The sequence below is a fragment of the Phyllostomus discolor genome, chromosome 13 (genome assembly GCF_004126475.2).
Source record: "Phyllostomus discolor isolate MPI-MPIP mPhyDis1 chromosome 13, mPhyDis1.pri.v3, whole genome shotgun sequence".
Lineage (NCBI taxonomy): Eukaryota > Metazoa > Chordata > Mammalia > Chiroptera > Phyllostomidae > Phyllostomus > Phyllostomus discolor.
Window position 1 is genome coordinate 35,911,356 of NC_040915.2, and position 23,281 is coordinate 35,934,636.

Genomic DNA, 23,281 nt, shown 5'->3' on the forward strand with positions numbered 1-23,281 from the left:
GTTCTACAACCATGACTACTATCTAATTCCAGAAAATTGTCATCACCCCAAAAAGGAGCCCCCCCCCTTCCCAACCAGCAGTCACCCTCCAATCCCCCTCCTCCCAGCACTGTGCGCTGTCTCTAATTCTCCGTCCATCGTGGACCTTTCGTAGGAATGGGATCAGACACTGGGTGGCTTTTCACGTCTGGCTTCTTGAATGCAGCGTCCTGTTTTTAGGGCCCCTGCGGTGCTCACAGGGGTGCCCCCAGCCGGCTTCCTTCACCTGTAAAACTCGACTGTCACCACCCACCTACAGTGACAACGGAGGCTCCATATGCGCAGTGAGGCCCGGCCCACTCGGGGGAGGTCCTCAAACCAACTTACTCTTTGGGGGGATTCAGGTCCTCAGGTCTCGTCTCAAAGAACTGCAGCACCTCGTCACACTGGGAGATGTAGGGGGGCAGCTGGATCAGTGCCTGGAGAAGAGGCACGGGTGAGCTATAAACTCAGGGTGCTCCAACCAGGGCCAGTGGCAGGAGCCCGGCAGGAAGGGGGGCAGCTTGTTAAAACACACTGCCTGGGCTCCCCCACCCAGATCTTCTGATTCAAGTCGGGGGTGGGGCCTGAGAACGTGCATTTTGAACGTTCCGTGGCACTGCTGGTGTGGGGACCACACACACACACACACACACACACACACCCCATCAGTGTATGTACGGGGGGCAGCAAAAGTTACGTTTACAGTTGTGAGCACGCGGAACAGTCTATTCTGTATTTATTGTACTATTTGCCACACAGACAACGGTAAACCTATGCTGGCCGCACCCTGTACGCACACATGAATATTACAGGCGTATCTGCACAAAAACTACGCAGGTATTTAGACAAGACCACAACCTGTGACCCGCACGCCACGCCATTATTCTTCTGCCACACCCCCTCCACCGGAGGGTGGGCGTCTGCCGGTTAACACACCCCCGTTCGTTCAGTGGGCTGCCCGCCCTGAACATTGAGGTCGTTTCCGACAGGCCTGTGTCTATGCCCTAACTCATGGACCTGAAGTGGCAAAGGGAAGGGGCTGGTTTTTATAAATATATATATATATATATATATATATATATATATATATAGTTTTTAGAGCAAGAGGAAGGCGGAGAGAGAGAGAGAAGTATCAACATATCAATGTGAGGGAGAAACATCAATCATTTGCCTCCCATACGATCCCCAACTGGGGATCAAACCCACAATCTAGTATGTGTCCTGACCAGGGATCGAACCTGCAACCTTGTGGTGCATGGACTCGACGCTCCAACCAACTGAACCACCCGGCCAGGGTGCGAAGGGACTGTTTTACGAGTTAGGCAGAGGTGAGAAGTGCCCGGCTTTGTGGGGCTGAAACATGCAGGACCTCCCACTGCCCAAGTCTCGGCTGTATTGCCACCTGGGCTCCCCGTGAAAGGAGCCGCCACCGCCTCTTCCGTGAGGAGGGTCGGGGGGGGGGGGGGGGCGTGGGGGTGGGGGCACGAAGCGGGGCTGGGCCTCCGTTGTGCTGGTGGTGTGCCCACCCATGTCTCTGCACTCAACGGCTCAGCGGACGTGTTTTATGCCCCGCTCTGTCTGCACTGGGTTCTATGCCAAACGGGAGAGAAGTCACGGGTGCATGTGAGCATGAAAGAGTCCGACAGGAAGGCCCGGCTCCGCAATAAACAAACAGCTCCGTTGGACAAACATGGGCTCAAGCCGCCTCTGACCCTGTCCCGAGGACGCAGATCTGAGGGCAGTGGAGTTGTGCCCCCCACACACTTCTTCACCCACTTGTACGGACGTGCGCAGCACGGGCGACTCTGCCGGCCATCCCACCGGGCAGCGGAGGGGCAGGGGTGACGCGGGACCGGTTCTCTGTGCAGAAGGTCCTTGCTCCCCAGTGCCTGCCCGAGCCTTCCCGCCGCGCTCAGGGTGAGGCTGGGCTGGAAAGAGCGAGCCCTGCATCGTCTTTGCAACGAGCCCATCACAGCTCCCTCCCCGCCCCGCAAGGTGACGCTGCTCCTGGACTGTGACAGGTTAATGGGGAGATGGCTGGAGCGAGGTGAGGCACCTTCCGCAGCGTTTTCGGGCATTTTGACCCCGTGTAATTTATTTCTCCAGCCCATAAAAAATTCTAACTGTGGTGAAATACACCTAACCTAAAATTTGTCTTACCCATTGTTCGGGGTCCACACGGCTCAGAGGCACTCAGCACGCGCACACGCACGCTGTCGTGCGCCGCCCCCACCGCCCGTCGCGAGAGCGTCTCTCATCTGGCAGAACTGCACCTCCGTGCTCATTCATCAGCTCTCTGCCCCCTCCCCCGGCTCCCGGCACACCCCGCCCCACCCCACTCTGTATGTAAATCTGACGACTCTAGGAGCCTCGGGCACGTGGGACCATCCAGTATTTGTCCTTTGGTGACTGGCTTCCTTCATTTAACATAATGTCCCCAAGGGTCATGCATGCTGTGGCCTGTGTGGGCATTTCCTCCCCTTTCAAGACTAAGTAATAGTCCGCTGTATGGCTATATCGCCTTTTGGGTTGCTGACCCTATACGACCTTGGAGTGAGGCTCTGAGTTTAAAAAGCCCATCTCTGCCCTGGCTGGCATAGCTCAGTGGATTGAGTGCGGGCTGCGAACTAAAGCATCACTGGTTCGATTCTCAGTCAGGGCACATGCCTGGGTTGCAGGCCACAGCCCCTAGCAACTGCACATTGATGTTTCTCTCTCTCTTTCTCCTTCCCTTCCCTCTCTAAAAATAAATAAATAAAATCTTAAAAAAAAAAAAAAGCCCATCCCTCCCTGCATAAGACCTGCTCCAGACCTGAAGTGGGCAAACCTGTGAGATGGGTATTTAGTTGTTTTCTAAAGGTTTATTTATTCATCTAGAGAGAGGGGAAGGGAGGTAGAGAGGGAGAGTAACATCCATGTTAGACAGAAACATCAATCGTTTGCCTCTCGAATGCCCCCCAACCTGGGACCTGGCCCACAACCCAGGCACGTGCCCTGATCAGGAATCGAACCTGGGACCTTGTGGTTCGCAGGCCTGCACTCAGCCCACTGAGCCACCCCAGCCAGGGCAGAGGTGGGTGTTTCAGTAGGGTCCCTCCCCTGGTCCCTGGCTGCTCCACCCTTCTGGAGTGAAGGACGCTGACCTGGTACTTGCAGCTCACTGACTTTTGACATTAACCTTGCAGCGGCTGCTGTTCTGCAGCAGATCCCCAGGACCTGGCTTCTCCGGGCCAGGGCCAGCAAGCCCAGGAGGGCGCGTGCAGGCCCCCCCGCCCCGCTCCCATTTCTGGCCGCCTCGCCGGCTGGGTCAGCACAGCAGGTATCCTTCTCCAGCCCAGGTCCTGCTGCGGTCCCCAGCCCCCGTGGGCGTCTTCCTGAAATCCTGCAGCTCTGGCAGTCGGAGCCACATAATGAAGGAGCTGGTTACACGCTGGACTGTGGTGTGTCCCGGCTGCTTCGTGTGCAGAAATCTTGCGGCTTCCCCCAGACTGCAGTAACAGCATCCTGACTGTTGGCTCAGCAGTCAAGGGTCCGTCTGGGCCGCCACAGGGACTCCTGGGACGGCTGGCCCGTTTTAGAGATAGGGAAATGGAGGCTCTGGGGAAGTGCCCAGGCCTTCCACCCCACATCCACAGAGGGCACGGGCATGTGGCTGTTCCTCCTGCACCCCCCTCCACATCCAGACCGTGCTGGGGAGACCCTGATACCTGGCTGAAATGGAGGAGGGCTAGATGTGGCCACGTGTGACTGTTTGCAGTGAGCGGGGTGGGCCCCAAGGTGGCCACGGCCTCTGCCCAGAGGGGGCCTCCCAGGGTGCTCCTTGCTGACGTGGGCCGAGGCCCTGAACCGACCACGGGACAACGAGGTCCATGGAAACCTCCTGGCGGTGCCAAGTTCTCTTTCGGTTTTGAGCAATTCCTGGGAAGTCGACGCCAAACCAAACCCCCAAGCCGTAAACTACAGCCAAGTCGCTAATGCAAGGCAGCTCTGAAGGCTTTGATGTGTGCCCCTTCTGTTGCGGAAGGACAGGCTCGCCGAACAAACATGACCTGGGGCAGGGGAATAACTCTGCTTCTGAAGTATTCCAGGGCTGCCTGGCGTTGGCCCGGGGGCGTCCAACAGCTGCAGTTCCAGGAAAGCCCGGGTCTTGTCCTGGGGGTGGAATCCTGGCCCCACGGGCACGAGTGGCTGGTTGATGCAGGGAAAAGGAGGAGCAAGTTGTCCTTGCCGAGGGGACTCCTCAAAGGTCAGACAGGCCCAGCTCCGGATTCTGGCTCTGGGTATGCCCGTCCCCTCCCTGCCCCTCTGGGTGGGTGCCCATTGGTAAAATGGAAATAAGGAGCCCCCGCCTCGGAGGGCTGCGTCACGGAGTAAGTGAGCAAGGGGCTGGAAGGACCCCGTCGTGTGCGAGCTGCCTGGGAGAAGCAGTCCGTCCGGCCGTCGGCTCTCTGGGCTGCAGCCAGCACAGCGCTGTGGTGGTTTCCAGAGGTGAGCCTGGAGTCAGCAGACGCTTGCGCTCAATAACGGGCCTGGGCCGGAGGGAAAGCTCCGTGGTTTCCCAGCGCCCTTTCAGTCCTCTCTAACTTCCAAAGAATGTCCCAGAAAGCGGACGCTCCTCTCTCTTTATGCTTTAAAAATTAGATTCCACTGGGGTAAGAACGCTTACCAGGAGACGCCCCTCCTGACAAATCTGTGAGGGCCCAGCACAGTGCTGTTGGCCGTTGTACGGAAGGCCTCTACAGCCGGCTCTTCTTGCTGACCGAAACTCTGTGCCTACTGGTTGGTAACTCCCCACTGTCCCCTCTCCCCAGCCCCCAGCCCACCATTTCACTCTTTCATTCTGTGAGTCTGGCCCTTTTAGGTCCCTTCCACAAACGGAATCATTACAGGGTTTGTTTTTCGGTGGCTGGCTTGTTTCACTCAGCACAATGTCCTCAAGCGCCACCGGGGCTGTCACACATGGCAGAAGGGCCGAGGAGTGTTGCAGCGGTTGCACCTCCTGCATTTAGGTGGTTCCCGCATCGCAGCCACAGTGAACAGGGCGCAGAGAACTCGGGTCACGAGCGCACTGAGGGAGGGGAGGTGGTGGGCATGGGAGAGCCAGAATCAGAGCTGGACCTATCTGACCTTGGATGTGAACCCTCAGCAAGTGTCATTGTTCTTCGAGATCCTGATTTCAATTCTTTTGAGTAAACACCCAGAAGTGGGATCGCTGGCTTGTACGGTAGTTCTGTTGTTAACCTGATGAGGGACCCCCACACCGCTCTTCACGGCAGCTGCGCCATTTTGCTTTCCCACCGATGGGCGTGCAAGGGTTCCAGTTTCTGCACACCCTCACCAACACTTAACCCCCCCCCCACCAATAATAGCCATTGTAACAGGTGCGAAGTTATAGCTCATTGAGCTTTTTTTTTTTTTAAAGATTTTATTCATCCATTTTTAGAGAGGGAAGGAAGGGAGATAGATAGAGAGAAACATCAATGTGCGGTTGCTGGGGGCCGTGGCCTGCAACCCAGGCATGTGCCCTGGCTGGGAATCGAACCTGTGACACTTTGGTTCGCAGCCCGCGCTCAATCCACTGAGCTACACCAGCCAGGTCATTGAGCTTTTTAAAAAAGATTTATATGTGACTCTTTTTTAAAAAAGGATTTTAAAAGAAATAAAATCTTTTTATTTTTCGAGAGAGGGGAAGGGAGGGAAAAAGAGAGGGAGAGAAACATCGATCTGTTGCCTCTCGCACACCCCCAACTGGGGACCTGGCCCACAACCCAGGCATGTGCCCTGACTGGGAATCGAACCAGTGACCTTTTGTTTCACAGGCCAGCACTCAATCCGCTGAGCCACACCAGCCAGGGCTCACTGTGTTTTTGATCGACATTTTCCTGATGATCAGTGACACACTGAACATTTGTACGATCAGGTATATGTACCTGTTGGTCATTTGTGTATCTTCTTAGAAAAATGTCTATTCAGGTCTTTAGCCCATGGTTTAAAAGGAGTTATTAGTAGTGTTTTTACTATTAGATAGAGGAGAAGTTCCTTTCTGTTTTAGAGATGAACCCCTTATCCAGTATGTGGTTGCAAGTATTTTCTCCCGTTCCACAGGTCCCCTTTTCACTCTGCGGCTTGCTCTGCTGTGCAGAGCTTTTTAGTATGAGGTAGTCCTACTTGTTTGTTTTTGTTTTTGCCGCCTGTGCTTCTGGTATCATATCCACAGGAGCTCACGGCCAAGAGCTCAGCAATAAACCCATACGTATGGCCAACTGACCTTTACCAGAGGCGCCGAGAATGCACAGCGGGGAAAGGACAGGTCTCTCCCACAAGCGGCTCCGGGGAAGCTGGGTGACCACATGCAGAAGAGTAACACCGGGCCCTGATGTGATGCCACACACACAAAAATCAGCTCACCAGGGAGTGAAGGCTTCAGCAGAAGACACACTCCCAGAAGGACGCACGTCTCGGGCCTGCCTCCCGAGAGCGGCGCCGGGCTCCGCGGAGCCTCCGCCGTAGCAGGTGGACAGGCTTTTCAAACGTTTTTGTTGCTGCTGTTTCGTTTTTATTTATTTTTTCTTTTATGGCTCATGATACCCAGTTGTACCTTCTGGTTCTAATCTAAAATCACCTCCAAAATATATACTTTTCTGGAAGTTAACAAAGTGAGTGCAAAATTTAAAGGGAAATATTCATAGTAATACATATGGGGGGTAGTATATGGTAAAAATCTCGAAGGGAGGTCGCCAGGGACTGGAGTCTGGTAAATACTATCACACGGCCTAGAGAGTGCTTGAAAATACGACGGCAGGGCGTACACATTCACAGATGCATGTGTGAGTGTAAGTGTGTGTGTGTGTGTGTACGATTTAAGCTGCGCCCTAATGACGGCCAGTTAATTGCTGAAGTCCGTCCCGCACCAGGAACACATGCTTCAGCAAGTAAAAGACTGCTCACTAGTCCTCACTTCGGAAAAGGCTCCTTCACAGCTTCAGTGACCTTGACCTCTGACCGATGCCATAGCCTTCACTCGCCAGCAGACCAGCCGCCAGAAATGACCTTCTTTCCTGGTGAAGGAAGGGTGTTCCAGAAATAGTCTCACACTCGACTCTGGCCCTCGTGTGGATCGCACTCGGTGCGCCCAGCGTGGCCGTCGGGTGCGGGGGGGGGGGGGGGGGGGAGGCGGGCGCACCCTGGGCCTGGAGTCCCGAATCCCCTGTGTTCCGCCTCTTCCTGAGGATGTCACATGGTCAGGGTGAGCTGGTCCCGCGTCTGTCTCGAGGAAACTTCCACGCCAAGTGGGCTCAGACAGACAGCTGGTATCTCACCGAGCTCCCGGGACCACTCGAGAGGCTGTTGGGGGAGCTTGCAGGTGGGGCAGGGCTTGGCCGAGTCTCGTTTTCATTGTGTTTTGATGAACAGAACTTCTTCAATGTAACGGAGTAAATACGTCGATCATCTTGCCGTTGGTATTTTTGGTGTCTTTAGAAAATTCCTCTCTACCTAGAGATTATAAAGACGTCCTCCTATTTTTGTCTTGTAGAACCTTTTATAGCTGCCTCTTACATTTCGGTCTTTCATTTCCTTGGCAATAATTGCATGTGTGGTGCGAGGGAGGGGTTCATTCCTTCTGTTTTTTTCACATGTGGATGTGCATTGATGCAGGCATCCCATCTCTCCTCGGTGATCTGCAAGGCTGCCTTTGTCAGTGACCTCTGTGGCCAAATACACATGGGGCTTTTTCTGGGTTCTCTGTTTCGCCCCGTTGGCTCACCTCTCCGTGGGCCAACGCCACACTCCGGGAAATGCCGCACCTTTACAGTGGATCTGGGAGAGCAGAAAGCTGCTTCCACTGCGATGCGCACACACCTGGTAGCCCGCTGTGGGGGGCGTCTGGGGTACTCATCTGCGTGTACCTGGTGGAGACCACCAGTTTCTGTTCCAATAAAGGTGACAGTGACAGATCGAACTGGCCCGCCACAGTGACATGGACAGACAGAATGCCATGTGAAAGCCCACGTAGCCTGAAGAAGACTCTGCGGGCCTTGTGAAAAAGGGGGCAGTGTCACCTCCTTGCAGGAGGGCAGCTCGCTCCAATCTGAGCCCAGGGGATGGGGCCAAAACGAAAATCCCACAATACCCGCTCTGCCTCCGGCACTGCATCGACAGCCGGGGGCGGTCACTCCCACCCCGAGCTCACAGAATGCACGCAGGTTCCCCCCCCCCCCCCCCCCGGGGTTAATCCAGGCAAAGTCCAGGTCTCCTCACACTCCCGGTCAGAGGCAGGCAGCGGCTGCTGTCCCTTATCGCTTCAGACTTTAAACCTCCCTTCCCACATCAAACGTCCAGCACTTGGGACTCCCTGGGCGGGAGGAAGTTGTGACAGGAGAGAAGCTGGGTGGCTGGGGGAGACGCGGGAGGGTGCGCTCTGGGCTGAGAGACGACGGCTGGTGGGGAAGGTACCAGCTGGGACTTCCCAGCTGCTCAAGGTGACCCCAAGGGCCCAAAGTTCTTGCCAACGGCTCGGACAAAGGACTTTTAAGCTTCAGATGTTTGGAAAGCCACAAGGAGAGCTGGGAGACGGGCCTCGTATGTTTGCGGCTGGCTGTCCCTGTCTCTTACCCCTTTATATGTACGAGTTCTATGAGATATGTGCTTCAGTATTTCGGCCCCTTGAACTTTACATTCTCAGAGAGGCCGTGAGCGTCAGAGGGGTGCCCAGGCCTAAGAGGTCTGGTTCAACGCTCAACCCCGCCGATCCGTCCCCGTGGGCAGCTCTGTAGGGCCTCCCTGCCTCACAGACACAGTGGAATAAGACACCCACCGGCAAGGTTCCCGGAGAGATGAACCGAGGTCGAGTGTGGTAGAGAAGACACACCATCCAGAGGGATGGTCCACCCCTCTGTGACGTCTCCTGCCATGCGAAGGGTCACCTATCCATCCCTCCTCTGCCCCCTTTACATTTTTTTCTAGATTTACTAAAATATGATTTCTATTCCCTAAACATCACCCGTGATAAGTACACTAAGCTCGATGATATTTAGTAAATTACAGAGTTGTACAACCGTCACCACAGCCCTACTTCTAGAACTCTCCGTCACCTCAAAAACTTCCCCCGGCCTCATCTGCAACGGAGCCCTCCGCCCAGCACCCCAGGCCCAGGAAACCACTGGTTTGCTTTCTGTTTCTATAAATCTGCCTTTTCTGCACATTTCACATAAATGAAATCATACGTTAGGCTGTCTTTTTCATCTGGCTTTTTTTTTTTCCATTGAGCATCATGTTTCTTGAGACTCATCCACATGGCAACATTTATCATTATTGCACTGCGTTTTATTGCAGAATAATATTCTATTCTATGGTCATTCTGCATTTTATCTGTTTACCCGACGAGGAACATTTGGATTGCTTCCGGCTGTGGGCTGTTAGGAAGTGAAATAATGATGTGCTGTGATGCGAACATTTGCATCCAAGCCTTGGTGTGGATGTTAGTTTTTAATTCTCTTGGGTATATACTTGGGAGTGGCCATATGATACATTTCACTTCCAAAGACACTGCCCAGCTGTGTTCCGAAGTGGCCTCCCAGCCCACGTTCCCAGCTCGGCGAAGGCTCCGTCCGGTCCCCCCACGCCCTCAGTAACTCTCGGTCCTCTCTGACTCGTGACGACGGCCAGTCTAGTGGCTGTGTGGGCATCGCCTTATGGTTTTATATTGCACTGCCCTAGTGATTACTGATTAACGATGCTGAGCCCTTTTTCATGAGCTTATTGACTATCATCTACCTTCCTTCTATTCAAATCTTTTGTCTGGTTTTAAGCGGGGTTGTCTTTTTATTACTGCGTTTCAAGAGTTCTCTACATAGTCTAGCCCTGGCTGGCGTAGCTCAGTGGATTGAGCGCGGGCTGCGAACCAAAGTGTCGCAGGTTCGATTCCCAGCCAGGGTACATGCCTGGGCTGCAGGCCATGACCCCCAGCAACCGCACATTGGTGTTTCTCTCTCTCTCTCTTTCTCCCTCCCTTCCCTCTCTAAAAATAAATAAAAATAAAATCTTAAAAAAAGAGTTCTTTACGTAGTCTCAATACAAATCCCTTATCAGAGATATGAATCACGAATATTTTCTCCTCATGTGTGACACATCTTTTTATTTTTTTTGTGGTATCAACTTACAGAAGTGTGTCAGTTTAATGAAGTCAAATTTACCAACTTTGGCCCTGTGGTGTCCTATCTGAGAACGGTTTGCCTACACTAAGGTCATGAAGACTTTCTCCCACGTTTTCTTCTAGCAGTTCTGTAGTTTTCGCTCTTACGTTTAGGTCTGTGATCCCCTGTGAGTTGGTGTTCTGTGCACGATGGGTCCAACTTATTTTCTGCATGCGGATGTCATGTTAACTCACACCGTTAGCTGAAAAGATGATTCCTTCCTGTTGAATTTCTTGGTACCTTTGCTGAAAATCAGCTGCCTGTAAACCCATAAGACTTTGCTCCTAGACTCTCAGTTCCGCCCCGCGGACCTGGGTGCGGATCCCCGTAACAGCCCCACGCCGCCTGGGCTCCCGCAGCCGTGCAGGGAGTGTTGAAAACGGGCAGCACAAGCCCTCCGGTCTCATTCTTCTTTTTCAAGGCTGGTTTGGCTATGTTGGCTTCTGTGCATTTCCCCAAACACTTTAGGGTCATCTTGTTAACTTCTAAAACACAAAAAGCCTACTGGGACCTGGACAGAGATCGCACTGGCTCTGTCGATCAACCCGGGGGACACCCCCACTTTACCGCTGCTGAGCCTCCCTCCCATAGACGCGGAAGGTCTCCCCGTTACAGCGGAGCTTCCGCAGTTTCACTCGGCGGTGTCTGCGATGTCCGTGCACAAACCTCGGGCTGCTTTTCCTCGTGCTCCCCTGCGTGTTTCACTCTTTCCGGTGCTCCTGGGAGTAGAATTCTTTTCTTAATTTCATTTCTGGGTTGTCCGATTCGTGAGGATGAATCACATTGAACGTATATCTAAATGCGTGTAGAGACACACAATTGATTTCTGTGTACCGATCTTGTATCAAATGATCTTGCTACGCTCGTTATGAGTTCTGATAGGTTTCCGGTGGGTCCCTTTCGGTTTTCTACAATAGAATCAGGTCATCTGTGAATCATGGCGTTTTCCCTTCTTCCTCTCCAACCTGTATGCCTTCTTTTTCTTTCTTTCTTTTTTTTTTTTTTGCCCGCCCGCCCCGGCTAGAACTTCAAAATAGAACAGAAGTGACAAGAGCAAATGTACTTGCTTTGTTCCTGGTCTCCAGGGAGAGAGATCATTAGCTGCTCCATTTTTAAGGCATTTCTTGCTCTTCCTACCCTTTCCCCATCACCGTGGCTAATGACTTTAATTTAGAGAAGTAAGTACTAAAGATAAGAGAAGCTAAACAAACTAACAAACATAACAAATATGCTCTTTTCCGACCACAGCCTCGATTCAAACAAAATGTAAGCAAGAGCAGGCCCCTTGTGTTTTAAAACATTCAAGAGATTGGACACCGGCTGCCCCGTGTGCACTTTTGGACCGTTCACGCGCAGTGGGACACTACCCAGCCAGTAAGGGGAGGCGCAAGAAGGTGTTTTAATAGCGTGGGAAAGCCTCACATTATAACACTAAAGAGAGCAGCAAAAGTAACACAGATGGGATGGTCCCGATGCCATAAAGAAACGCACGTAGGACAGAGAGGAAAGAAAACATGTAGAACTCTCCATCACTGTTGCCTCTGAGTTGAAGGATCACGGATGATTGTTTTTTCTAATTCCTTTCCTTTTGTTTCAACCGAACAGCTTTTCACAGTGAGCCTCCCACAGCCAGGGAAGGAGAAGGGGAAGAAGCCTGCCCACGGGGCAGACACAAGCCGCTGTCACACACACACACGTACCTTGCAGTACTCGTCGATGGGGATCAGGCGCTTGACGGCCACGTCTCGGATGTGGCTCCGCCGGAAGAGAATCTTGCCTGGATGAGAGAACACACGGCATCGTCAGCGGGCAGCAACCAGCTCTCAGCCAGCGGCAGGGTGCGCTGTGGGCGTCTCCGGGAGGCCCGAGTGGGGCCCAAACTCCGGGCTGTCATCAGTATCCCCTGTGGGGCCTGCACGGGGCCTGGGGGACCCCCTGCTTGGTCCTCCAGAGCCCTGGTCACAGCCCTAGTGCGAAGGCTGGAGGGAGTGGGCCCGGCGGGTAAGTTACGATGAGTTAGAGGAGGCTGGCACCGACCCGTGGGGGGGCAGGCACCCCTACTCCCGTCTGGCGCTCTGAGGTCCGCCGTTCACCTCCAGGGTCCTCAAGCTGCCGGGGCGGTGCAGCGAACACTCAGACATGCCCCAACCTTGTGGTTCGGTCTCCGATCCTCGTCCACCTTCTTTCCGCCCTAGACTTAAGTTCCCCGGCACACCACATGATTCTGCACCTTTCCCTCTGCCCGGAATACCCAACCTCACCCACCGTCCCTGTTGGGAAACTCGCACCCACTGCACGTGGCTAAGAGTTGCTGCCCCTTCCTGACTGTGCACATCTCCTTACCCCTTTGCCGGTGTTCCCACCAGTCATGGGGCTCTGCACAGACAGGGCCCGGCTGGGGCTCCGTCAGGGCTGTGCCCTCACCACGGGGCACTAACATCTGACCGATGCAGGGAGGTGGCTTCCACACGCAAAGATGACAGACCCCTCGGAGGTCTTCCCTGACTGGTGTTTGCAGCAGAAGGATCCCGGGCCTCCCTCCCTCCCTCCCTCACTGCACACGGAGGGTCCACCCACTATGTCCCCGGTGCCACCCTGGTGCCGCCCCGGGGTGAGGAACCGCAGCCTCCAGCGCAACGTACAGGTCGAGGAAGTGGGTCACAGGCAAACACGAGTACGTAAATGATGCCCCCAGCGCCCCTGGAAATACCCAAGACACTGAAATGTTATGGGCAAGGGTCGTTTAAAGCAAGTCTGTGGGTTCCCAGGAGTCCCGTCAGGAGAGGGCAGCCAAGCGCGTGCACCAGGCTAGCCTGGGCTCTGGGTTCTGAACGTGCCACCCACGGGCAGGGACAGGGAAAACCAGAAAAAAGACATCATGGAAGGCCACAGAGGTGGGAGACGGAGATGAGCCCCTCTGCCATGCTTAGGGAGGGCCTCTGGTGGGTGGGGCGGGGTCTAGGGGTCAAAGGCGCAGGGAGACCACAGCTGTCCAGACAGCACAGCACGGACACCCGCTGGAAGCTTCACCGACCCTGGTCTGAGGTCGAGGGGCGGAGTCTGGGTCCCGAGGCTGGCGGGGCGAGGAGCGCTGAAGCACTCACCGTTCTAAGACCAGGCCCGGGCGAGTGGGAACAGGACGCTAGGACAGGATTGACAGGGGGGCCGGGAAAAAGCCGATTGATTCTGAAGGATTTGCAGTGCAAGCTGTCAAGGAAGATTCGAAGCCAAAAAGACCATTTAGCTAATTCCACATTTAAAATAATCAGACAACTTGCTTCTGGGTACAAAAGCACCATCAGGAAATTAGGTAGCTACGGTCAGCATGACTGAACCTTTTTTTGCTCACGTTCACCAGCCAAGTCACCGTGAGATAAAACACGAATTCCTCATACTCCTTAATACCTAGGAATCTCCTTTCTGGATGATGGTGATAGGTTTGGTTCTGCTTAGGAGTCGATCAAATTTCTGATGCACCATGATCAGAAAAGAAAAATCGAGAAGAAAGCGCATCCCCGAGGTCAGAGGGTTTGTCTCTGAGGAGTGGAAGAAAGAGACTTTTGTTTTCTCCTTTACACTTCTGCCAAAGCTCCTACCAGAAACATTTAAGGCGTCTAGAATCAGAAAATGTCCATGTCATTCAGAACAACAACAACAAAAAAGGCAAAGAAGGCAGCCAAGGGGGAAGGGGCTTGCAAGCTGGCTTTCCTGGAACGGTGCCCCTCACCCACGTGGTGGGTGCAGGCTCTAGGTGGACCCTCAGTGTGCCCGCGCTGGGGGCCTGCCTGGGGGCACTGACAGAGGGTGCTCCCCAGCAGGCAGGGGCCCTGCTGGCGTTTTGGGTGAGGCCGTCCTCCCTCGAGGGGGAGCGCCCCGACCTTGCAGGATGTTTGGCATCCCGGGCACAAAGCCAGAGAGGGCTGGTGGCCCTCTCACCCCCCTCCCTCTCCCACTCCGTGAGAATCAACTCACCACCGTCGTGGGTGGGAATCAGAACCCTTAGCCTCGTCCCGAGCCTTCGGCAAGGCCAATGCCTCCCGCCCTCTGAGCTCCTTCTCAGAACGGGAGAGGAGTCCCTGCCAAAGCCGTTTGGTCCCATTTGGGTATAATTTCCCCTTCTGTGAGCCGCAGGGAGGGTGCAGAGTGGGGGGGGGGGCACGGGCTTCTTCCTGAGAAGGGGTGAGCCGGCTGGACGACGGGCATGGTGCCGGCCGCGCTGGCGCCCCTCCTGCCCCGCCCCCCACCAGCGAGGCCGGCCCGGGGCCACCACCATCAGAGGGGATTCGCCCACCCCCTGGCCGGCAGGGGCTGAGAGAGACGGACAGAGAACTCAGGTGCCTTCAGTGTCCCCACAGGGTGTGGCACAATGATAAAGGCATCGCTCCCCGCCCTGCGCAGCCTCAGTGGGACAGGAGTCTCTGGGCACGTGTCAGGTGTCCTGCCGCCAGAGGCCGGGCGTCCCGGTCCACCCCGTGGGCTTGCAGCCCCTTTTCCCTGTGGGCATCCCCGTCACACACCCCGCGCAGGGCCCAGGCCCTCACAGACGGCTAATGTCCTTCTGTTTTGCTCCCTCCGTTTAGAAGAGGCTGCACTACACTCTGCACTGGAGAGCGTGTCTGAGCTCTCAGCTTCGTTTCTTAAGACCTGCCTCCTGCTGGCCCATTCGCCATTCGCCCTCCGCGGGGCTGGAGTCACTGCTCGGGCCGGGCCGAGTGGCCCGCGGGTCTGCACCTGATGGGACGTGTTTCTGCGTGAGCCGTGGGGAAGAGGGCGAGCGAGCCCGCACACCCATCCCTTGCCGGCCGGCCGGGCCGGCCTGCCTGGGGCGGAAAGGGTGCGCAGTGTGGAGAACAGCCTTCGGTGGGAACGAGCAAGCTTTTGTTTTCCACAGTGGAGGAAGGCCAAACTGTAATTTTTAATTTTCAAGCTGCGTCCTCTTGCCAAGTTGGCCTCCCCAGCTCTTGCCGGGGGTGGAAAATTGCAGAGGGCGGCTCTCCCCTCCCCCCGCCTTTGTGCTCACATGAGACCTGCTTTTGTTCTGCGGACGTGGCGGGCTTGGCAGAAAAGTGACCCCTAGGAGAGGGGACTTTGTCCCATGGGTCCTTGACCTTGGCCTAGGCTTCGAGGAAAAGCGAGAGGTGGCCCGGGAAGGGATGCTCCAGGCGTCCTGGGGCCCAGCAGGACCTCTCCAAGTGACAGTGGGTGTCCTGACTAGGGAAGTCGGCCAAGGCCCTGAGAACGGCGTTTTCACGAGTTCGTGGGTGGAAAGGAATTACGTAACCACGAAAGCTTTCAGGGGCTTGGGAGAGGGTCAGCTCAAGTTCCTCCCCGTCCTGGGAAGCTTCTCCAGAGCTGGTTTTGCCTCTCATCCAGGAAAGACTTATAACTCACTGCTTTCCTTCCCCTCCTCGGAGAAAATCTTCCATTTAGAGCCCAGCTCAGCGTGAACATTCAGACTGACCACCGAAGTCCGACTGCAAGATACGAAATACCGAGCAATGCCAAAAGAACGTCGCTGGACCCTGTTCCTGCCTTTACGGAGAACCTACTATGTGTCCGGGAGAGAAGCCCGTGAAGCAGGGACCATGTCCCATTTGATAGACGTGGAAACTGAGGCTCAGTGGGGGCGGGGGGGGCGGGTGGAGGTCACAGGGCCGGTCTGTTTGACTCCAAAGCACGTGCTTGGAGCACTGACATTTGGCTGTTGCAGTTGGCACTCCCGGGTGTCTCCAGGAGGGAAAAAGAATTCCAGTGCGATTGCACACTTTCCCAGTGGAAGAACTGAAAACATTGGCTCTTTTAGGCAAATGACCCTCCCAGTGGATGCGCGTCTGGCAGACACACCTTCCCTGTCCCTCAACCCAACCCTGGAGTGGGGGAGGGGGAGCCTGGCTCCTGTGTGACCTGGGGCGTCTCCCCCACCGCTCGCTGGGCCTGCTCCCACTTCTGCAAAATGCAAAGATCCGAAGGGCCCTTCGGGCTCGACGTGCTTGTGATTTAGGGGGCCTGCCGCCTGGCTGAGGATGCGTGCGTAAGGGCAACGGGAAGCACTAGCCTGCCGCCAGCTCTGCGCCCAGGCGCTTACCGGCCCGGCCACAACGCTGCTATTTACGCGCCAGCGTGAACTCCAAGTTGCAAATGAAGAAATGAAACTCGGGGCACCGAAGCAGTGCCCCCCGAGGCACCAGAGCGCACGAGGAGAGCGCTGGGGTTGGAACCCAGGCCATGTGACTTCGGGCACAAATTTTGGAGCCGGGCCCTACTTGTGTGTTTGGGTCCCAGCTCTGCCATTTGCGCGAGTGACTATAATTTCTCTGAGCCTCAGTGTCTGCAGCTGTGAAATGGGCACCTTGGTAACGCCTACCCTGCGAGGCTGTTCCGAGGACGAAGTGAAGGAATGAACGAAACATCCTTAGCCCAGCGACGGGCACACAGTACACAGACACCCAGTCAGCGGCCGCTATGGAGACAGCAGCACTGGTTCAGGTAGCCCGGTTTCTGAGCTGAGGCCTGATGCTATGCCCTTGGTAAGGGATTTTTGGGGGAAAGGGATAGGAATGCCTCAAGAGCAGGGCCCCTTGTCACATCTACCGCTCCACGGCGCCCGGAGAGGTGCCTGGTACCCAGGAGGTCCGAGGTAGGTAGGCCGGTGGAATTTCTACAGTGCCCCCCCGGCCCCACAAAGATGTCCCGCCTGAATCCCCAGAGCCTGTGCCTGCGATGCGATGTCACAGCCGTGGTCCTGTCACGCTGCACACCACGGCTCCCTTTCAGAGAGGAAGACTCCCCTGCATTAGCCAGGTGGGCGCAACGTAGCCACAGGCGCCCTTCAAAGCAGGCACCTTCCTCCAACGGCTCACAGGAGGGGCCGTCGCAGACATGGAAAGCACAGGAAGGATCCACTGCCTCGCTGCCGGTCGGGGGGAGGCGGGATGCAGGCAGCCCGCGGAAGCCCTGGCTGGCGGCGGAGCGAGGAAACAGGCTGCGGGCATCTCGGTTCCAGAGCTGCATGTCACCGGATTCCTCCCCAGATGCTCCACCTAGGAGCCCAGCCCAGCCAAGGCCTTGATCTTGGCCTCGTGAGACCCTAAACAGAGCCCCCCTACTGAGTGCACTGGGACTGCTGGCCAAGAGAACTGTGAGGTGATACACGGGTGCTCTTTTAAGCGGCTAAATCGGTGGCAGTTTGTCATGCAGCGACAGAAAACTGACGCGGCAGCCGTAATAGATGCCACTCATTACAAAACTTGACAAGCTTCGTTATTCCCATTGTAGAGGCGAGGGAAACTGAGGCCCAAGCTAGTAAGTGGGGTAACATCTAACCCCACGGCATGTGCTCTTGGCCACTAAGACCCACAAATGCCTGAGACCCTGGGCACGGGGACGGCGCCCCAAGGAGGACGTCTCAGAGCGCCCGCCTCACCTACCGGGCAGAAAGGGGATGATCCGCTGTTTGGGGTCCTTCTGGCCGCCTTCCGTGGGGAACTTGTCCAACATCTGCATCTGTGAAGGGGGAGGACGAGAAAGAAATATGAATGCATCTCTGACATTCAAAGGAAGCATCTGAAGTATGCGACCCGATACACAAAAGCTCCCACTGTTTGGCTTTTCAGAAACCCAAACCGATGGGGACGATGACGTAAACGGGACCCAGGATCTCCATGACAATAACTCTTCAAGCCCCATGGCTGCCAGATTCGTGAGGGCCCAGAGGGCTAGGAGAGACCATTCCAGGTTTCCCCAGGCGTGTCCCGCCCCAGGGTCTGAATGTGACAGCACCTGCAGGGCTACCAGAATTCCACGGGTGGCGGGTCACTCTGTTTCCTAAGAACTGCCAGGTGGTGCCAAGGCACAAACCACGGAGACCAGTCATGACACTTGCCCACCCCACGACGATCCCCCCCCGGGGGGGGGGGGGGTTTGACAGGCAGCTCTGTGCCTGGCGCCACGCCGGCCTGTGGCACGCAGTGGTGAAGGACTCACCGTCTGCAGAGGAGGCTGCAAAGGAAGTGGACCACTACTACAGGTGTAAGAAGCGCCGTGAGAGGGAGGTGTGGGTGCTGTGGGGACAGAGGAGGAGCGGAAACAGGGCACTCCACTCGTGCAACAAACGCCTCTCCGACCTTTGAAGGGATGAATGGGAAATACCTGATTTGATGTACGAAACCACGGAGATGGGCTACTGGTGGTCCTGGGGAAGCGACGTGCCCTGGGCCTCATCTTTGAGTCAGTCATTGTGATACCAGCCTGCACGCAGGGTTACTTTACAGACTAAAGCCGGGCTGTGGCATCATTAACGCTGCCATCCGATGTCTGGTCCTGTGTTTGTGCATGTGGTAGATTTGAACCTCTTCACCCCTTTGAGGTAGGAGGTGGTCAATTAAATGTGAGCGGAGGAGATTTGTGTCACTCGGGGTGGAGGAGTTATGAGTGGTTCGTGACTCTCTGTTTCCTTCTGCCACGGGGACTGGCCACATTCCAGACGGTGGCTTCTCTGACAGTGAGGGTCCAGGGCCCCCGACCACCTTTGATGGACAGGTAGCCCGAGGGAGAAATAAACCCTTGTTGTACAGAGAGGATACCTGTCACAGCAGCACATCCTAACCCATCCTGCCTAGTGCATGGGCCCAGGACTCAAGCAGAGAGAAAGCTACCCTGGGGCTCAAGATGTGTCCCTCTGACAGAATGACGGAAGCTTCCAGTAGCCCAAAAGAAATAAGTACAGCCGCTGGGTAAGCATTTAGGGGGTAGGAGAAGATCTGACGCACACGAGAAGGAAACCATGTATGTGCGCCAGGCACGGGCTGGATTCTTTGCACACATGCGCTCCCTACATCTTCAGAATGCTCCTTCAAGGTGGACATTGCTACCCAGGAAATCAAAGCCCAGAGAAGTGAAGGAATGTTCCGTGAGCCTGTGACCAGCAGGAGGTGGGGCCAGACACTGAGGCCCATGAGCTTCTTCGCTACCATGTCACGGAGAAGCACCCCCCCACCCCTGAGGGACTGTGAAGACAGTTAAACAGGACTGCCCCTCAGCACTCAGGGAACAGGGCCATCGACCCCGGCTGGAGCTCCCTGCGTCCTCCGTGCTGCTGTGTGACACCCCTGGGGCGGGGGGTGAGCCACAGCTTGGCCAGCACCCTGAAGGGCTGCCCGCGGAGGCTGTGGTTTTATTCGTGCGGCAGGGCGATGGGGAAACGCTTGGTCTATGTGGTTCAGCAACTGGTGGGGCCACAGCGGGCCTCGCTGGGAAAGGTAGGCTTCCGTTTAGGAATCCAGGGACTCTCCAGCAGTGGCACACAGTAGGCACTCAGTACGAACGGACAAAAGCGATGAACGCAAATGACTGAGATTTTGGGGGCAGCAGCTTCCGGAGATGTTTGCCGTGTACCCCTGACTAATAATATTCATGTTTTCATGTTGCTAATCTCAAATAATAACCAGTAACCTCTACTAACATGATGGGCAGTTGCCTGTTCTCAAGCCTTCTCACACACATGATTTTGTCTGCCCTTCGTAAGAATACGGTGACATAAATGCACCGCCCCATGTCACAGATGGGGGCGCCAGGGAGCAGAGAGGGACAGTGCACTGCCTCAGGTCCCTCGGCCAGGTGGCCATCCAGCCAGTTCAAACACCTTCATCTGAATGCCATTCTCCTCCCCGAGGACCACTCTCTTAGGCAGTCTCGGAGGGTCATGTGAACGTGAAAAATCAGCCCAAGATGGGGAAAGTTTAATATTCCGAGCACCGGCACACAGCACGCTTTCTCTTCAAAAGCAGGGGGATGAGCCAGTCCCTGCTGTAGGGGGTTTTAAGGATTTATAGGTGTTGTCTAACGTTATCTTCTCTTTCCTTTCTCAGTTTTAAGACAATGTTGGAACACCATGAAAGGGAACTTAAAAAAAAAACAATGCATGCACCGGTCATCCAGCACAGCCCATGCCTGTGTCCACTCTCCTGGATGCCCAGGGGCCCATCTGAATGGGCACGCCCACCCAGAGGCCCCGTCCAGCGCTGTAGCTCGGCCCCCCGGCTCCGAGGTCTTCACTGCTCTCTCACAGGAAGTGACTCTCACGCTTTGTCCTGACTTGCTTTTACCCAGAGGAGCGTGGCCCAAAGGGCAGAAGTGTTATTTATTAATTTGAGGCAGCAGATGTGGGCTTAATGCTGCAAAGTCTAACCACAGGTATTTTACCCCCGGGGGCCAGACAGCCCCGAGTTTAATCCCCAAGCTTCCTCAGGCCAGCTGCACGTCCTTAGCCAGATACTGCGCCTGTCGGGTCTGATTCAGCATCTGCGTGATGAGGAGCACAGACTGCAGGGGGTTTGTGGGAAGGAATGCTGAGTGGGAACTCTTTGGGGGCATCGGGGGTGCTCAGGAAGAAATCAACCATCCCTGCACTCTGCCCGTCATGAATATCTTCTTTGGAAAGTTATTTGGCCTGGCTGGTCGGTGAGGCTCATTGAATAGAGTGCCAGTTTTCCGACCAAAGGGTTGAAGGTTCAATTCCCAGTCAGGGCACACGCCTGGGTTGCAGGCCAGGCCCCCAGTAGGGGGCGTGTGAGAGGCAACCACACATTGATGTTTCTCTCCCTCTTTCTCCTTCCCTTCCCCTCTCTCTAAAAATAAAAATAAGTAAAATCTTTTTTTTTAAGTTACCTGGGAATAATTTCTAGTAGTTTGTGAGGTGATGTGGGGTTTTTTGGTGTTAAGTATACATAAGATAAAATTTATTACCTCAACCACTTTAAGTGCACAATTAAGAGGCACTAAGAAGGTTCACACGGACGCCACAACCCCCATCGTCCATCTCCAGAAGCCGAGCCGAAACTCCGCATCCATCAAACGCTAACTCCCCGGGCCCCTTCCCAGCCCGGGGCACTCGCCATTCTACTTTCTGACTCTATAAACCTAACCATTCTCGGTATCGCACGTAAGTGGAACCATTCAGTACCTGTTCTTTGTGGCTGGCTCATTGCACTTAGCATGTCTTCCAGGTTTGTCCATGTTGCATCCTGTGTTGGAATTTCCTTCCTTGTCAAGGCTGAACGATATTCCTTTATGAGGCTGTGGGTGTGTGTGTGTTTTAAAGATTTTATTTATTTATTTTTAGAGAGCGGGGAAAGGAGGGAGAAAGAGAGGGAGAGAAACATCCAACATGTGAGAGATACATTCATCAGTTGCCTTTTGCACGCCTCCAACTGGGAGTCTGGCCTGCAACCCAGGCGTGTGCCCTGGCTGAGAATCGGACTAGTGACCCTTTGGTTCGCAGGCTGGCACTCAATCCACTGAGCTACATCAGCTGGGGCTACGAGGCTGTGTTTTAAGGTTGGCAAAGCCCAGCCTATCCACGGCCCTTCAGCGGCCAGAACTGGGCTGTCCGACGGGACTTCCTGCCACAATGGCGACGCTCTGGGTCTTGCCGTCCCTGACGGTGGCCACTGGCCCTAGGCGGCTCCACTAAGCACTGGAGATGCGGCACCTGTGGCTGAGAACCTCAACTTTTAATTTTATTTAACGTTAACTAACCTAAGTTACGTTTAAACCGCCTCACATGGCTAGTGTTGACCCCACCAAACAGGCCAGGGCTGGACTGCAATGCTCATGCCCCACTTCAGCCCATACCCAGTCTCCCTTCGTTTCCTTTATCATCCTACTGGTCCCTGCTGTGTGCAGGGACTGGCCATCATGGGTCTGGGAGCTGTTTTGCTTTTGGCGTTAGTGTGTCCGCATTCACAGGCCCCACACAGCTTCTGTCTGGGCAACGGTCACCCTCAGCAGCCCCTGACTTTGAAGCACACCAGGCAGCATTCCAGACCCTCCACGGGGACTTCAGACCCAGGCTGCCTGCAGCAGCGGGACCAGAGGCACGCCCAGTGAGGTCCAACCATAGATGGGATCCTTGGAAACCAGAAAAACCCCGCCCCTCCCCATCCCCCATAGTAAAAGGAAGTGGTGCTCAGGGTGAGGACTAGCAACCCGGGAGGAAAGTGAGTCAGTCTGGAGGGGGAGGGAGGGGGAGCGAGCCACGTCAGGCGGCCACATCGCAAGCCTCCAGCCGGCCTGAGCAAACACTCCCTCAGCAGTTTCAGGACCCCGGCTTGTGGTGGAAGGAAGCAGACTCGCTGTCCAAGGAGAACACCGTGGAGGCCCACACGTGGGCCGTGTTAGCGGCAGGCCGGACGGGGAGGGGGTGGCTCCCCTGTCTCACCAGCGCCCCATGTCCCAGAATAGCCGGAGCAGGCTCTGGAGAAGGGCCGGGGTGACTGTGTCATGCAACCGCTGACGGTCGGGAAGCCACGTGGTCCCCAGAACAGGACGTGATAATTCACCTGGGCCTGCTCCGCCGTGTGTGGTGGGCTGTGTCCAGGGATTCTGTCCCCTGATGAGCTGGTCTAAATGTCAGGGTGCCCTGGTGTCCTGGTGTCCACGCCACACAAAGCCTGCACCCTGCCAGCCTGTCCCCTTCTCTCACCCTTACTGCCCCTCCCCTGTCCAGGCCCGCATTTTCTCAGCCAACCCCCTCCTCCACCTCCCCCCTGGTACAACTGTGGGAGGCACACCCCAATTCCAGAAGATAACGTCAGGGGAAAGAGTGTCTCTGAGGTCCCCGCCAAGGCGCTGGTTGGATAACTACCGTTGGTGCAATCCTAGCAAGCATTGGCTGGGGTCTCGCTGGGGCGCCTTCGCAGCTGGGCGAGGCCCACATGGGGAGTGAGAACCGTTCCGTCACCACCCCTCTACCGGCCCCCAGAAAAGACAGGGGACCACTCCCCCTTTCCTTTGGCTTCTGGGGTGGAGCACAGAGACTTCTGGGGAGGCATGTCAGTCCTATCTTCATTGAAAGGAAATACACGGTGTTTGCGGTGCAACGTGGGACAGCCTCTCCCATCACCAGGTCTTAGGTCCGTCCTCTGGGGAGAACAGTAGGCGTGGCTCCAGCTTGCGGTCCGCTCTGTGATTGGCTGCGTTTATGAAACTGCTCCTCCCAAAAGCAACAGCGCTTGCTGTCCACTCTGTGATTGGCTGCTTCTACGAAACCCCTCCTCCAGAAAGCAGCA

At 55.5% G+C, this 23,281-nt stretch overlaps 1 protein-coding gene across 2 annotated transcripts in view; it reads right to left on the minus strand.

Annotated features, from left to right (window-relative positions):
- The window catches only part of SH3PXD2B (SH3 and PX domains 2B), a 75,553-nt gene that overhangs the window by 22,827 nt on the left and 29,445 nt on the right, over positions 1-23,281 (minus strand). For both annotated transcript variants that reach the window (XM_036014801.1, XM_028528024.2), the window contains exons 3-5: positions 17,642-17,717; positions 11,915-11,991; positions 367-458 (exon numbers count right to left, since the gene is read on the minus strand). In XM_036014801.1, coding sequence (XP_035870694.1) covers positions 367-458; positions 11,915-11,991; positions 17,642-17,717 — 245 coding nt within the window. The remainder of the gene's footprint in view (positions 1-366; positions 459-11,914; positions 11,992-17,641; positions 17,718-23,281) is intronic.